Raw genomic sequence first — 17,000 nt, 5'->3', positions numbered from 1 at the left:
CAAACCAAATTTCCAAACTTCTGCCAACCATCCGAAATCACCCTGAGACCCCCGAGACCTCAACCAAAAGCACAAACACATCATATACTACCATCCAAACTTATATCAATCTTCAAAACACCCCAAACAATATTGAATCAACCAAAACACATCAGATTCAAGTCTAAGTTTCCAAAATCTTCCGAATTACGCTTTTGATCGAAAACCCAACCAAACCACGTTTGAATGACCTAAAATTTTGCACACACATCCCAAATGACACAACATAACTACTTCAACTCTCGGAATTCTATTCCTACCCCTATATCAAAATCTCACCTATCAACAGGAAAACGCCAAAATACCAACTTCGCCAATTCAAGCCTTAATCCTTACTCCAGACCTCTAAAATACATTCCGATCATGCTCCTAAGTCCCAAATCGCCTCCCAAAGCTATTAGAACCATAAGAACTCACATCCGAGCCCTCTAACACATAAGTCAACATCTGGTTGACTTTTCCAACTTAAGCTTCCTCAAAAGAGACTAAGTGTCTCCAACTTTCTCAAAACTTTTCCGAACCTGTAACGACCCGACCGATCATTTTGAGCTCTAACGTGCCGTTCAGCAGTTTTAGGCCATGAGCAGCTTCGCTTTAGGTATTATAACTTGTACGCATGGTCGGAACTAAATTCCAGGAAGTTCGGAGTTGATTTGGAAAGAGAATTCTCATTTCGGAAGCTTTAAGTTGGAAGAATTGACTAAGATTGAATTTTTGAGTAAATGACCTCTGATTCGGGATTCGAAGGTTCCAGCAGGTTCGTATGATGATTTCGGACTTGGGCGTATGTCCAAATTGGGTTTTGGAAGACCCGGGAGCGTTTCGACACATATTATGGAAGTTAGCATTTTTGGAAGAATTTCCTAAGTTTGGGTTGAAGTGCGTTTCAATGTTATCAATGCCTGTTTGGGATCCCGAGTCTGGGAATAGCTCCGTATGGTGATTCTGGTGTTGAGAGCGTGATTGGAAGTGAATTCGGAGGTCCGTAGGCCATTTTGGAATCATTTGGCTAAAGACAGAAATTTGAAGGTTTTTGAGAAGTTTGACTGGAAGTGGACTTTTTGATATCGGGGTCAGAATCCAATTCCGGAAGTTGGAGCAGGTTCGTAATGTCGAATATGACTTGTGTGCAAAATTTGAGGTCAATCGGACATGATTTAGTAGGTTTCGGCATCGAATATAGAAGTTTGAAGTTCTAAAGTTCATTAAGCTTGGATTGGAAGTTGATTCATGATTTTAGCAATGTTTGATGTGATTTGAGACCTCGAGAAAGTCCATAATGTGTTATGGGACTGGTTGGTATGATTGGACGGGGTCCCGGGGACCTCGGGTGGATTCCGGATGGTTAACAGATCGAATTAGAATTTGGAAGAATAGCTGAAGTAGCTGATATTTGGTATAACCGCACCTGTGAAGATTTGGCCGCAGGTGGGGAGCCGCAGAAGCGGCCAAAAGGGCAAATATGCGGTGGAGAAGATGAGTCTCCTTTCTAACCTTGTAAGAGGGAATTGTTCCCATATGTGAAATAATTGGTTATGCGCTCATATTTGTGGGGGCTACGTACACACGAGGTGATGAGAGCCGTGCGTAGCTACTATTATATGTAAGTCCGGGTAGTCTAGGACCCAAAATCATGCTATACTTGGAATATCTGTAATCTTGTTGACAGTTGAATTGCTTAAATCTTATCGAATTGGTAAATAAATTTCTAAAAGGGATTAAACTTCATTTTCTTAAATCGCTAAAAGAGAATTGGCTTTTATTTGGATAAACGTTCCCCGATAAAATCTTAATTTGCCGTTTGAGCATGTATTTCTATGTGCACATGCGTTGTATGTATGATTCGCGAGCAAGGTGTTTGTTTATTTATGTTGACCGCGTCGCATGCATGATTCGCGAGCGGGGTAATAGATGCATCTATAGTTCGCGTCGTTCGACCCTCGGCAATGCACATTTTACATTTATGTTGGATCGGGCCGTACGACCTCGGCATGTTATGCGCATGGTTGTATTGTTGCTTGAGATTTATAAATGTTGACATTTGCCTTTCCTGGCCGGAGATAAATTGATAAAGATAATGAAAAGTAAATCTTTGGAAATCCATTATTATTTGGGAAGTTGTTTACCTGCTATCTGACTTTATGAATTATAATTGTTGCTTTATAAAATTCCCTAATCTCCTCACATTTCTATTATATTATCGTTGGGCCACTAGTAAGTGTCGAAGTCGACCTCTCGTCTCTACTTCTTCGAGATTAGACGGGATACTCATTGGGTACACATTGTTTTCGTACTCATACTACACTTGCTGTGCATTTTTGTTGCACAAGTTTATGTGTGGATAGTGGCTTAGTGGCTTAGTGGCATAGCGGCATGGTTGATACGGAGATGTGAGCTGCATTTATCGAGACGACCCGCAACCAACAAAGTCTCCTTCAGAGTATTTTACGGTGTTTTCATTTCTGTCCACCTTGTATTCCGGACAATTACTATATTTTATTTCATTCCCTAGTAAATGCTCATGCACTTGTGACACCGGGTTCTGGGATGATTATGGGATATCTTGTATTAACCTTTTAACATTCATATTTGATTTGAAATGATTATCTTTTACTAGTGAAATTGAAAGAAAATCATAGTTTTCAAAATTATTAAAACAAGAATTTAATTAAGTATTTTGGTTGGCTTGCCTGGCAGCGGTGTCCGGCGCCATCACGACCCTTAGTGGAATTTGGGTCGTGACAGAACCCGATCCAACCAACTCGATCACATATAGAAATGATAAACAAAGCAATAAGAAGCATAATTGGGGAAAACGGAGCGATAACTCATAAGATCATCACAGTCGCTCGGCTTGATTGATATATTTTCTGGACCAAAATTATTTATCCTTTTCCGTTATTTTTTTTCCCTTTCCACTGTATTTTCGCACGGTATTTCCAACCAAATAGGCACCTTTGTAATTTTAGCCCTCTCATATCAGCATCTCTTAAGTGTGTGATTTGCTTCACCATTTGAGTTCGTCGAAGTTCTGTAATTTGCATTGCTACAATTACAGAGTAGGTTCCATTCTATTTTGGGAGTAATTAATCCAAATATCTTGAGCAATATTAAGAGGATTGTGGGCTCAAAATTATTTTTTATTTTGACTAACAATATCTATTGTTTTATTTTTCAGTTTGTTGTTATTTTGTTTTATTGATTTTTGAACCTCGGATTATAGTACTCCAATTGAAATCAACTTTGATTTGTGTTCTGTCTCTCTCTCTCTCTGTCATTAAATATAAGCACATGTAACTATTACTCTGTATCCCACTAGTGATTACTTACCAGAAAAATGGCAAGCCTTTGCCATATCCCCTTCCAAAAACAAATGTCGAATTGTCGAACTGTCCATCCAATATTTGGACAAAAGTCTCGACTCTTGATAAAAAACCTAGCAAAATCATTTGTTCCGGCAAAAACGGCCACTGTTGAGGAAATTCGTAGGGCACAACGGGCGGAGGGGCCGGCCACCGTGTTGGCCATCGGAACAGCCACTCCTTCCAATTGTTTTTATCAATGTACCTATCCTGACTATTTTTTCCGTGTCACTAACAGCGAGCATAAAACCAAGCTTAAGGAGAAGTTTAAGCGCATGTGTAAGATATTCCAATTTACTTTCCTTTTATAGTAAAATCCATTTTAATTAGTTTTCTGTTTTCTACATTTCATAATTTCAATTATTCGATGTGTTTTTCAGTAAAGATTATGCCTTTTCATTTTCTTTTTAATTATTTGAAAACAACCATTGCGTATAAGCAGTGTGCATGCTTAACACAGAATTTTGGGCTATATAAGGGTATTTTAAGGGGATTATAGACATTTGACTAGTTTATGTATTACTTTAAAATTTTGGATTGAATACGACCACTTTCATCTACGGGGAGGCAGATGCAGACTGAGCACCTAGGAGCATATTAATGAACATTGCACCTTAGAGATATGTTGGATGGTGTTGGACGTTAATGTTGGTTTACATTTTTCATATGTTGTAGGTGATGGATCAATGATTAAAAAGAGGTATTTACACTTAACAGAGGAAATCTTAAAAAAGAATCCTAATATTTGTGAATACAAAGCATCTTCCTTTGATGCTAGGCAAGAAATTGCGATTGTTGAAGTACCAAAACTTGGGCAGGAAGCCGCCGAAAAGGCCATTAAAGAATGGGGGCAGTCTAAGTCCAAGATTACTCATTTGGTGTTTTGCACCACTACTAGTGTGGAGATTCCTGGCGCTGACTATCAACTTACTAAGCTTCTTGGACTTGATCCATCAGTCAAGCGACTCATGATGTATCAACAAGGTTGTTTTGGTGGTGGCTCTTCTCTACGATTAGCCAAGGATTTGGCCGAGAATAACAAGGGTGCTCGCGTCCTTGTTGTTTGCTCAGAAATCACTGTGCTCAGCTTTCATGCCCCAAGTGACACCGAGTTAGATGTTTTGGTTGGGCAAGCTCTCTTCAGTGATGGTGCATCAGCTGTCATTGTTGGTTCAGATCCAATCCTAACTGTGGAAAGGCCTTTGTTTGAGATTGTATTCGCAACTCAAACTCTTCTCCCAGATAGTGGACATGCAATCTATGGTAACCTCTGTGAGTCTGGGCTAGTAGCCCATATGCATAAGGATGTTCCAATACTAGTCTCAAAAGACATTGAGAAGATCATAGAGGAAGTATTCCGGCCTTTGGGCATTTCAGATTGGAACTCAATCTTTTGGGTAGCTCATGCGGGTGGACGTGCAATTTTGGATCAAATTGAAGTAAAGTTGGGCCTAAAGCCTGAAAAACTCAGGGCTGCAAGGCATGTCATGAGTGAATATGGGAACATGGGCAGTGCTTGTGTTCTGTTTGTTTTGGATGAGATGAGGAAAGCCTCTATCAAGGAAGGGTTAGGTACCACTGGTGAAGGGCTGGAGTGGGGCGCGCTTTGTGGTTTTGGACCTGGACTAACAATTGAGACAATTGTCCTTCACAGTATCTCTATTTAAATCTCATGCGCGCACTATTCTGACAAAAGAATGGCCTCTCCTGACTGAATCTGCTGCTGCATCTGGCTTTCCACAAATGCCAACATATCATGCTCGGCGTCATGGTAAACATAAACTCTTCTAGGAGGCTAAGTGAAAAAAATTTGCAAAGTATTTCTCTAACTGATGAATCAAAGTTTAGGAGGATGACAAATAGAGATCAAATGCATTAATGGGAGGGCTGATAAAACATGCTGTATCAAAGTAGCTTTCCCACTTGTTGACAGTAAATAACTTTGCCATAATCCTAACTTCTGAATCACTTTAGTCACCATATTAGTTTAATATTAATGTTTTTTTATTTCTCCTGATAAATATATGCACTCCAAGATACTGAAATGACAAATTTTTCCTCTTGAAATACAAATATTCATCCATTTTATTCACTATTCACCAGCTGGCCAGAAGCCTGTTCATATCTTGCCATACAATGAGGTCATTAGCATAAGTTAAATGGTTAATTTGTGGACCATTTGGCTTCATGTAAAACCCTCTGAATCTGTGATTGTTATAGTATATTAGTTTGATTGGATTAGGACAACGAATTGAGAAAATGAGAAGAAATTGCCACAACAGACTTCTCGTGATGATCGTAAAAGGTTGTCGAGAATAGTCTCATCGCTGAAACTTATTTTCATTTAGAAGTTGCCACGAAATATTATTTGACTTTAGTTGCCACAAAATTACCCATAATTTACAAGAGTCGCCACTTGAAAATGAGCTCGTCAAGAAAGGTTTTTATTCTTCAAACAAAGCTTTTGAAGCTCAACCACAGCTTCATCAATCTCTTTATCTTCTTCCCTTTTTATCTTCTCACTCAATTCCCTTGATTTCTCCCTTAATTCTTCCCCTTTTTTCTCCACCATTAAATTCTTTATAGCTTTTGCTGTCTCCTCAGCTTTCACTTTTCCATTTTCCTCTCTCTTTACTTCCAAACCAACACCAAGCTCCACCATATATCTTGCAGCTATAAATTGATCAACAAGCACTGGCATAGCAATTAAAGGCACCCCAAAATGTAAACTTTCTAATATAGAATTTGATCCACAATGATTTAGAAATCCACCAATATTAGAATGCCTTAGTATCTTTGCTTGAGGTGCCCATTTGGCCACAATCATGCCCCGCTCTTTCACACGTTCAATGTATCCTTCTGGCAGAATCCCATCGATACCACTAATCTTGTCATCAAATGAAAAATTAACAACCCATATGAAATTAACATTACTAAGCTCTAGTCCACGAGCGATTTCTTCGATTTCTTCCTTGTTCACTACACATTCACTACCAAATGCTGCATACAATGTTGAAGATGGATCCCTTTGGTCTAGCCATTGTATGATTTCTTCAGAGTCTTCCACTCTGCTCTCTGTTTTCCCTATCAGCGGACCGACACTGATAACATTTTTCTTAGTTAAAATTGAGAAATATTCCATGTACTTAGTCTCAGAGCACTTCCAATTGTTGATCAAAATGATATCTTGTGACATTGCAACCCCACTACTAGCATAAATGTCATCTATAAATTTAGTCATGGATGCATTTTTGGAGTACAGTTTTTCCAACTCGTAACGAGGTAGAAAAATTTCTGGAAATGGAAAATCTCTTGCACCATCGAATGCATAAAGATGATAGAAAAATGAAGCTGTTGCTGCTCCAATAATGATATAGCTAACAGCAGGAATATGTAACGCCGAGGCTATTTTTGGTGCCCAATTTTGGAAAATATCATATATGATCAAATTTGGATTGAGATTTGTTACTATATTAGAAAAACTTGGACCTGCCATTTTATAAGAATTCAAGAGAATTGGAAAAAGATGTCTAGGTAAGCCTTTGGTTGTTTGATATTCTAGAGGAAGTTCAAGTGTAGATGGCAAGTGAAGCTCTACTAGTTGGATTTTTGTGTTTGAATGATTATTTGAGAAGAAATTGGCTTGGCTTTCCTTGAGGAAATTAAGGATAATGGGAGTTGAACAAAAGTATACATAGAAATTGCATTTGGATAGTCTTTTGGCTAGTTCAAAAAATGGGGTTGCGTGGCCATGGGCTAACCATGGAACCATTAGAACTTTGAGAGAGTTTCTTTGACTTTCCTCCATGAATGGAACTTTTCTCTGATTGTGTTCTTGAAGTATTGGTTCATGATTTATAATTGTGAACATAGCACGATCTATTCAGTTTTCGGGCTGGTAATAAAAAAATTGTCAGTGTTTACGAAGTCATTAAAAAATGGTCATTGTTTTACTGAAACACAAAAAGTTTCAGTATAATATGCTTGATTATAGAGTTGCTACGTATAAATTTCCAGCATATTATGTGGAACTCCAGTACGGAAAATTCCATGCTGGATTATGGAGCTCCTCAATTTAAATTTTCCACATATTAAGTTAAAACTCCATCACATTATAACATTTTAGCATATTATACTCGAATCTAGCTAAATTTTAGCAAATGTAAATCTGGCTATTTCTGATACCCCTTTAATTAGTTCCCAACAAATTAGAATTAAATTTTATTTGAATTTTTCTTTTTTTCTTTAATGTTCCACACCTAACTCGTTAGCCACATAGCCATAGATGGGAAAGCTACCCCGTTTGCTTTAGTTTAGCCACAGATCCATTTATAGCAACACATGGCTCCCTTGGACCACCACGTAATGTGGTGGAACATATATGATTTTCTCTGAATTTTAGAAATTAGGGGAATAGAGTGTAACATAGAATGAGTTTAGTAGCTTTGGTTCAAACTCTATATATATATTAAGAAAATTTACTAAATATTTACTAATATTAAATTTTGAACCTAATACGAGCACTTGAGGTTACTATCCTAGAATTCTGAATACATAAAGTTCAAACCTAGATACGCCTCTTGAGAATGGAGTGCTACTTGGTAAGAACCGGTTTATCCCCCCTCAACGGGCTTAATCAGGAAAAATATAAATTAATTGAATAAGTGAGTTTCAGATACTGAAAATGTACGATATACAGTTTTATGTTATCAAGTTATACCTACAACAATAGATTTTTATGAAATTATAACATTAAAAATAGAGAAACAACTCATTATACCCAATTAAAGTGCACCTGATAAATACGGATAAGGGGTATGGACTACATATAGTGAGCTAGAACAATGGTTAAAGAACCTAATGTAACTTAAGTTAAGAAATAATGAAGCATCTATGAGTTGTTAGCATCTCATATAAATCTTTAGGGCCCTTACACTAAATGAACCTTTATGAGCTTCTAAAATATCTTTTTATAGGTGACCAGTTAATACCCCAATTGGTCCTATACATGTGACTCCAATGGGCCTGCATCCAAGAAATTAACGGTGGCGAGAGTGAGCTATATGAATGCAATCATAAAAACATGGTCCACCACAATTATTTTTGTCATTTTTTCTTATATTTCAAGTAGGTTTTTTATAAGTGCTGATCAAAGTTACTTTTGTGATGTGTGAAGCAAAGTAAAATAATTTTTATGTAAATAATACTCCTTGCGGTCCATAATAATTGATTTTTTGGCCTTTGGCACGTTCCTTAGGAAATACTAACTCCTAAAAAAATAGGTATTTTGACTAAATTACCCATAATTAAAATTTGTATATTATTAACTTGACACATTGAGATATACAAATAAGGGCAAATTTTGGAAAAATAAAGTTAACTCTTTCTTGATTATATAAAAGGTCACTTATTTGGACCAAAATAAAAAAGCAAAACAATCACTTATTATGAACCGGAGAGAATAACTTTTAGATAATGAACATAATGTTAAATGGCCGTCCATAAAATTTACTCGCCAACCGTACTATGAAAGCTTCAATTACCACAGTAAAACCTAGGAGACATAATCTTAATTTCAATGACAGCACAAAACGTAATGCTGATATTATCATACGCAAATTTTGGGCGTATCTAGTTTATTGCATATGTGTTCACGTGAACTCATACTCTTCTCCCTAATTATGTATTATAATATTATATTTTTTTAATTTTTTAAAATATATGTGCGTGCACTCATGCTCAAAGACTCCTATTATACAATAATTACTTGGTTTACCTCTACAAATAAAATTGACAGTTCAAATCCCACTCTAGACGGTCTTATTTTCAGCATGAAGTATAGATATATAAGTGAAAGTCACTAAAATTTCAAAAAGAATATAATTTTGAACTGATAATTTCAAAAGTATAGCGGGTTCATGATAAGATACTATAGTTAAATCCGTCAAATATAAATTCAAAATTCACCTCTTCATAACAATGCACCCATCCTTTTGAAATCCTAGATCCACCTCTGAATTGAGTCCGGAACCAAAATGTTGCATTTTTTGACTCAAAGTACCCGTCACGACACCGGTTCGCCCTCCGTGAACTATCGTGATGGCACCTAGTCTCTACGACTAGGTAATCCTAACAAATGCGGAAAAAGAACAATTGAGGAAAAAAATAATTAAAAACCGACATAACAAAATAAAATTATGTTTAAGATGCCGCCTGGAATATAACAGTACAAGAATATCAACCTAACACTCCCAAAATCCGGAACCCCATGAATCACAAGCTAAGAGATACATAAAAAGCTTTAACTCCAGGAATGTCTATCAAAAGGAAAAAAATACAGAAGGGCTATACTAGTACAGAAAATAGAAAGGGACTCCTCGGTCTGCGGACGCGGCAGATATACCTCGAAGTCTCTACAAGAGCGCCTCGCCTCAAGGATTATAAGACTGAGTGGAAGTACCTGAATCTGCACATGAAAAACATGCGCAGAAAGGGCATGAGTACACCACAGCGATACTCAGTAAATGCCAAGCCTAACCTCGATCGGGTAGTAACGAGGAAGGTCAGGGCCCTACTGAGGTTAAATGAAATATAAGGTATAACAATGTAGAATAAATGGCATAATTAAGTGCAATAGTAAGAAGTAACACATGAGAGAAAGAACAACAACAGCTACCACGGAGACAAATAATCACAGAAGGTATACAACTCAACACAGAGATAACAACCGTGGATCTCCCAGGATACCGTCCTGTAGTCCCAAATATAAATATCCAATGGATCTCCTGGGTGCCATCCCGTAGTCCAACTCGTAGTGCGCGGGGATTTTCCAAAATACCGATCCGTAGTCCCAAATATAAATACTCAGTACAGGGGGAATCTACTGGGTGCAGTCCCGTAGTTCCAATGTAAATGTGCAGGGGGATCTCCTGGAATACCGTTCCATAGTCCCAAAGTAAACTTACAGGGGGATCTTTCGGGATACCGTCCCGTAGTCCCAAAGTAAACACACAGCAACAACGCGAAGAATACACAATTCAATTCAAATTCCATACCAAGGTAAAATAGGTATTTCTAGCCTAGCAAGCTGTACATAATCCAAATAAGGCAGTTGAGCAAGTAAAGCAATTAAGTCAATTAGACATGCTTCCCTAAGCTAACAACAGGGTTAAATTGCAAGTAGTATAAATAGGAAAAGAAACACAATTATAATTATTTAATGAAAACCGAATTTTCAACAATTAGCACAAGTACGCACTCGTCACCTCACGTACAAGGCATTTCAAATCTCTATAATACTAAATCTTAAGGGGAGTTTCCCCCCCACAAGATTAGGCAAGCCATTTACCTCGAACCAACTCAAAATCAACCCGAGACCACGTTCTTGCCACGAGTACTCGACTCCAAATGGCTTAAATCTATTTAATTCAATTGTATAATGTAAATATAACTTCAAGTAACTAGTTTCAAAAAAAAAATCCTAAGCTAATACGAAAAATTAGGTAAAATGACCAAAAGGTCCCCTGAGACCACGTCTCGGAATCGGATAAAAGTTACGAATTATAAACTCTCATTCACCCACGAGTCTAACCATACCAAAATTATCCAAATTCAATGTCAAATCCCCAATCAAAACTCGAAAATTAGGTCTATGAACTTTTTCAAAATTTTCCCCAATTTCTCACCCAAATCCGAAATTAGATGATGAATTCATATTTAGATTAATGGGTTATAAGCAAAAAGAAGTTAAGAATCATTATCGGCAAACTCCCTCCAAAAATCTGTCCAAAATTCGTGTCCTACCGAGCTCCCAATTTAATTTTGTGATATGAATTCAAAACCCTCAATTTTGAAATTTACGTTCTGCTCAGAAGCGTTCTTCTTCGCGAACACGAGACACCAGTCGTGAACACGATGCACAAAGATCCACTGACCAGTCTTCCTATTTCGCGAACGCAATGACCATCTTCGCGAATGCGTAGGTATAAGACCCCACAGCCTCGCGAACGCGGGAATACCTTTGCGAACACGAAGCATTAAACCTTCACTAGCTCCAGCTCCTCTTCGCAAACGTGAGACCCCACTCGCGAACGCGAAGAAGGAAACCAGAACTGACTGCTGCAATTTGTTTCTGCAATTCTCTAAGTTCCAAAAATGACCCGTTGAGCATCCGAAACACACCCGAAGCCTCCGGGACCTCAACCAAACATGCCAATCAATCCTAAAAAATGATTAAAACTTGTTCCAATCTTTGGAACGCTCAAAACAATATCAAAACACCAATTTAACATCGGATTCAAGCCTAAGAACTCCAAAAACTTTCAAATTACGCTTTCGATCAAAAAGTCTATCAAACCTCGTCCGAATGACCTGAAATTTTGCAAGCACGTCACATTCAACACTACGGAGTTGCTACAACTTTTGGAATTCCATTCCGACCTCGATATCAAAATCTCACTATCGAATCGGAAACTTCAAAAATTCAACTTTCAGCATTTCAAGCCTAAATAAGCTATGGACCTCCAAAACACAATCCGAACACGCCCCTAAGCCCGAAATTACCCAACGGAGCTAATGGAACTGACAAAATTCCATTCTGAGGTTGTCTTTATACTACTCTGACTATGGTCCAAATTCTAAAGCTTAAACTCTCATTTAGGGACTATGTGTCCCAAAACACTCCGAAACTCAAAATCAAATATCTTAGCGAATTAAAATAGCAGAAATAAATACGGGGAAAGCTGTTAATAGGGGATCGGGGCGCTAATTCTTAAAACGACCGGCTGGGTCATTACATCCTCCTACACTTAAACATTCGTTCGTCCTCGAACCAGCATAAAGACATACCTGAAGTAGTTAAAAGATAAGGGTAACGGCTGCGCATATCCTGCTCGATCTCCCAGGTCGCCTCTTCGACCTGCTAACCCCGCCACTGAACCTTTACAGATGTAATGTTCTTTGACCTCAGCCTTGAACCTACCTGTCCAATATCGCCACTGGCTCCTCAACATAAGATAGATCCTTGTCCAACTGGACTGAACTAAAATCCAACACGTACGACAGATCACCGTGATACCTCCGGAGCATCAAAACATGAAATACCGGATGAACTCCTGCCAAGCTAGGAGGTAAGGCAAGCTCATAAGCAACCTCCCCAATACGCCGCAATATCTCAAAAGGACCAAGAAACCTCGAACTCAACTTCCCTTTCTTCCCAAATCTCATAACGCCCTTTATAGGCGAGACCCGAAGCAGAACCCGCTCTCCAATCATATAGGAAGCATCATGAACCTTCTGGTCTGCGTAACTCTTCTGTCTGGACAGGGCTGTACGGAGTCTATCCTGGATCACCTTAACCTTCTCCAAAGCATCCTGAACCAAGTTTGTACCTAGTAATCTAGCCTCACCCGGCCCATCGGGGATCTACATCGCCTACCATATAAAGCCTCGTACAGTGCCATCTGAATGCTGGACTGATAGTTGTTGTTGTAGGCAAACTCCGCCAATGGTAAGAACTGATCCCAAGACCTTCCAAACTCAATCACACACGCACGGAGCATATCCTCAAAAATCTGAATAGTGCGTTCGGACTGTCTGCCCGTATGAGGGTGAAATGCTATACTCAACTCCACCCGAGTACCCAACTCATGCTGTACGGCCCTCCAGAACCGTGATGTGAACTAAGTACCTCTATCTGAGATGATGGAAACTGGAATACCATGCAGACGAACAATCTCCCTGATATAAATCTCCGACAATCGCTCCGAAGAATAGGTAGTACACACAGGAATGAAATGTGCGGACTTGGTCAGCCGATCCACAGTCACCCAAATGGCATCCAACTTCCTCAAAGTCCGTGGGAGTCCAACTACGAAGTCCATGGTGATCCTCTCCCACTTCTACTCCAGAATCTCTATCTGCTGAAGCAACCCACCCGGTCTCTGGTGCTAATATTTTACCTGCTGACAATTGAGGCACCGAGCTACAAACCCAACTATATCTTTCTTCATCTGCCTCCACCAATAGTGCTGCCTCAAATTCTGGTACATCTTTGCAGCACCCGAATGAATGGAATACATCAAACTATGTGCCTCATCTAGAATCAACTCCCGAAGCCCATCAACATTAGGTACACAAATCCGACCCTACATCCTCAATACCCCGTCATCACTGATAGTCACATCTCTGGCATCACTGTGCTAAACCTTGTCCTTGAGGACAAGCAAATGAGGGTCATCAAACTGACGCTCCCTGATACGATTAAATAAGGAAGACCGAGAAATTACGCAAGCTAGAACCCGACTGGGCTTCAAAAGATCCAATCTCACAAACTGGTTGGCTAAGGCCTGGACATCCATCGCTATGGGCCTCTCTGCTGCTAGTAAATCCAAAACTCTCTGCCCGATGACTCAAAGCATCGGCCACCACATTGGCCTTGCCCGGGTGATACGAAATAGTGATATCATAGTCCTTCAGCAACTCTAACCACCTCCTCTAGCACAAATTAAGATCCTTCTGCTTGAACAAATGTTGCAAACTCCAGTGATCAGTATAAATATCACAAGGCACACTATACAGATAATGACGCCAGATCTTCAAGGCGTGAACAATAGCAGCTAACTTGAGATCATGGACATGATAATTCTTCTCATGTACCTTCAACTGTCTGGACGCATAGGCAATCACCCTACCGTCCTACATAAATACCGCTCCAAGGCCAATCCTCGAGGTATCACAATAGACAGTATAAGACCCCGAACCTGTAGGCAATATCAAAACTGGGGCTGTAGTCAAAGCTGTCTTGAGCTTTTGAAAGCTCGCCTCACACTCTTCCGTCCACTGGAACAGAGCACCCTTCTGGGTTAGCCTGGTCATAGGGGCTGCGATCGATGAAAAACCCTCAACAAAACGACGATAGTAACCCGCCAAGCTAAGAAAACTGCAGATCTCCGTAGCTGAGGATGGTCTGGGCCAACTCTACACTGCCTCCACTTTCTTCGGATGCCTTAGTATCTTTGCTTGAGGTGCCCATTTGGCCACAATCATGCCCCGCTCTTTCACACGTTCGATGTATCCTTCTGGCAGAATCTTATCGCTACCACTAATCTTCTCATCAAATGAAAAATTAACAACCCATATGAAATTAACATTACTAAGCTCTAGTCTACGAGCAATTTCTTCGATTTCTTCCTTGTTCACTACACATTCACTACCAAATGCTGCATACAATGTTGAAGATGGATCCCTTTGGTCTAGCCATTGTATGATATTTTCAGAGTCTTCCATTTTGCTCTCTGTTTTTCCTATCAGCGGACCGACACTGATAACATTTTTCTTAGTTAAAATTGAAAAATATTCCATGTACTTAGTCTCAGTGCACTTCCAATTGTTGATGAAAATGATATCTTGTGACATTGCAACCCCACTACTAGCATAAATGTCATCTATAAATTTAGTCATGGATGCATTTTTGGAGTACAATTTTTCCAACTCGTAACGAGGTAGAAAAATTTCTGGAAATGGAAAATCTCTTGCACCATCGAACGCATAAAGATGATAGAAAAATGAAGTTGTTGCTGCTCCAATAATGATATAGCTAACAGCAGGAAGAGGCTATTTTTGGTGCCCAATTTTGGAAAATGTCATAAATGATCAAATCTGGATTGACACTTGTTACTATATTAGAAAAATTTGGACCTGCCATTTCGTAAGAATTCAAGAGAATGGGGAAATGATGTCTAGGTAGGCCTTTGGTTGTTTGATTTTCTAAAGGAAGTTTTGGGGAAGATGGCAAGTTAAGTTCAACTAGTTGGATTTTTGTGTTTGGATGATTATTTGAGAAATAATTGGATTGGCTTTGTTTGAGGAAATTAAGAATGACTGGAGTTGAGCAAAAATATACATAGAAATTGCATTTGGATAGTCTTTTTGCTAGTTCAAAAAATGGGGCTGCATGGCCATGGGCTGACCATGGAACCATTAGAACTTTGAGAGAGTTTCTTTGACTTTCTTCCATGAATGGAATATGGAACTTTCTCTGATTGTGTCTTGGTAGGTTAGTTCTTGAAGGTTTGGTTCATGATTTATATTTAGTTCCCCAACAAATTACAGCTTTTTTGGATGGTTGTTATGTATCGTTTCATAATGTATAGTATAGTATAGTATTAATATTATAGTATAGTATGGTATAGTATAGTGTAGTATAGTATAATATAGTATTGTACTATATCGTTTTGATATATATAATGTTCGGATAGATTGTATTATTTGTTGTCGTTTCATGATGTCATGCGCCAACAATATGAACAATAAACTTGGAATATTATTATAAAAAAAATGTACGAGGTAGAATCATTATATAAAAAGATAGGGTAAAAGATAAAATAGAATTATTTAATAATAAGAAAGAGCAGAAAAAAGGTAACATTGCGATCACACTAAATCGCTCGTTCCATAAAGTGACATTTTTCGTCGTTATGCAACGACGAATTTAACGATATGATACACTAAAATTTAATTAAAAATAAAAACAAATGTTGTATTTAAAGTAATAGTATGATAAAATACAACGGGTAACAACTAGGGGTGTACATAGGCCGGGTTGGTTCGGATTTTACAATTACCAAACCAAACCAATTGTGTCGGGTTATTAAATCTAAAGACCAAACCAATAAAGCTCGGGTTTTTCATGCTCGGTTTTTCTCGGGTTTTCTCGGATTTTCGCGTTATTCTGATTTTTTCGGATTTTTTTTTCCCGGTAAAATCTTTGTAGAACAAAACATATAACGTATGCTCAAAATATTTCTTTAATCCTAGTAAGATACAACTATATGAAGTATTTTTCAAAAAAATAATACAAAATATGAGATGTGTCATGGCATTATCCTAAAATATTCAACAATAAAGACAATAAAATTATGTAATATAAATATTGCTAATTAAAAAGTCATAATAAAAATAAACATAACCTAAAAGCACTAAGTCATGCTAAAATAAATAGATTAACAAGGGAATATTAATTACATGACTAAACGCTAAAGAAAAATAAAAATAGGTTATGCATTTTTATCTAAATTATTGTAAAACAAAAATAGATATTCAATACATTCACGTTCATAATATTAAATTGAATGTCTTTTGTTAGCATTAGTATTGATTTGATTTTGATTTGTGCTTTTGTTAGTATTATTTAATTTACTAATATTAATTGGAACATTCAAAAGTTCTAAGTCCAACCTTGAAATAATACCTTAAAAGATAAAATTATGAATTTTTTTAAGAAATATTTATAAATTACATCACAATAAGTATATTTATATATTAAATATATCTAAAATTTCTATATATGTAATGTCGGGTTGGTTTGGTTTCGGTTTGACTTTCTTTAGTTAAAACCAAACCAAATCAATTATGGTCGGGTTTTTTTTCCAACACCAAACCAAATCAAACCAAACCATAGTCGGATTTTTTACTCGGTTTGACTCGGATTATCGGGTTGGTACGGTTTGTGGGTTTCTTTGGTACAACCCTAGTAACAACCATTCAAACAAGTTGTTATTATTTGAATTTCAGATTTTTTAATGTTTAAATTGATAATGA

At 37.9% G+C, this 17,000-nt stretch overlaps 2 protein-coding genes across 2 annotated transcripts; one reads left to right on the top strand and one right to left on the bottom strand.

Moving 5' to 3' along the window:
• The first annotated feature begins 3,291 nt into the window (after positions 1-3,291).
• LOC107801263 (chalcone synthase G) lies at positions 3,292-5,468 on the top strand. Its single transcript, XM_016624553.2, has 2 exons — positions 3,292-3,680; positions 4,077-5,468. Exons 1-2 carry the CDS (start codon positions 3,377-3,379, stop codon positions 5,066-5,068), a joined length of 1,296 nt encoding a protein of 431 aa, XP_016480039.1. The 5' UTR covers positions 3,292-3,376; the 3' UTR covers positions 5,069-5,468.
• A 258-nt stretch (positions 5,469-5,726) lies between these two features.
• LOC107801258 (UDP-glucosyltransferase 29) lies at positions 5,727-15,432 on the bottom strand. The gene is made up of 3 exons (XM_075240797.1): positions 15,070-15,432; positions 14,501-15,014; positions 5,727-7,157 (listed from the first exon to the last, which is right to left on the bottom strand). Exons 1-3 carry the CDS (start codon positions 15,415-15,417, stop codon positions 5,833-5,835), a joined length of 2,187 nt encoding a protein of 728 aa, XP_075096898.1. The 5' UTR covers positions 15,418-15,432; the 3' UTR covers positions 5,727-5,832.
• Between the last annotated feature and the right edge of the window lie 1,568 nt (positions 15,433-17,000).

The sequence above is a fragment of the Nicotiana tabacum genome, chromosome 20 (genome assembly GCF_000715075.1).
Source record: "Nicotiana tabacum cultivar K326 chromosome 20, ASM71507v2, whole genome shotgun sequence".
NCBI lineage: Eukaryota > Viridiplantae > Streptophyta > Magnoliopsida > Solanales > Solanaceae > Nicotiana > Nicotiana tabacum.
The sequence above is the reverse complement of the archived record's forward strand: the minus strand, read 5'-3'. Positions and strand labels throughout refer to the sequence as shown.

What these genes read in the sequence shown, in the direction of transcription:
- LOC107801263 (XM_016624553.2), top strand. Translation starts at nt 3,377, where the DNA reads ATGGCAAGCCTTTGCCATATCCCCTTCCAAAAACAAATGTCGAATTGT. An exon ending in GGAGAAGTTTAAGCGCATGT is followed by an intron (nt 3,681 to 4,076) that starts GTAAGATATTCC and finishes CATATGTTGTAG; the next exon opens with GTGATGGATCAATGATTAAA.
- LOC107801258 (XM_075240797.1), bottom strand. Translation starts at nt 15,417, where the DNA reads ATGGAAGAAAGTCAAAGAAACTCTCTCAAAGTTCTAATGGTTCCATGG. An exon ending in TTTCTAATATAGTAACAAGT is followed by an intron (nt 15,015 to 15,069) that starts GTCAATCCAGAT and finishes CACCAAAAATAG; the next exon opens with CCTCTTCCTGCTGTTAGCTA. An exon ending in ATTTGATGAGAAGATTAGTG is followed by an intron (nt 7,158 to 14,500) that starts GTAGCGATAAGA and finishes TTCCATGGTTAG; the next exon opens with CCCATGGCCACGCAACCCCA.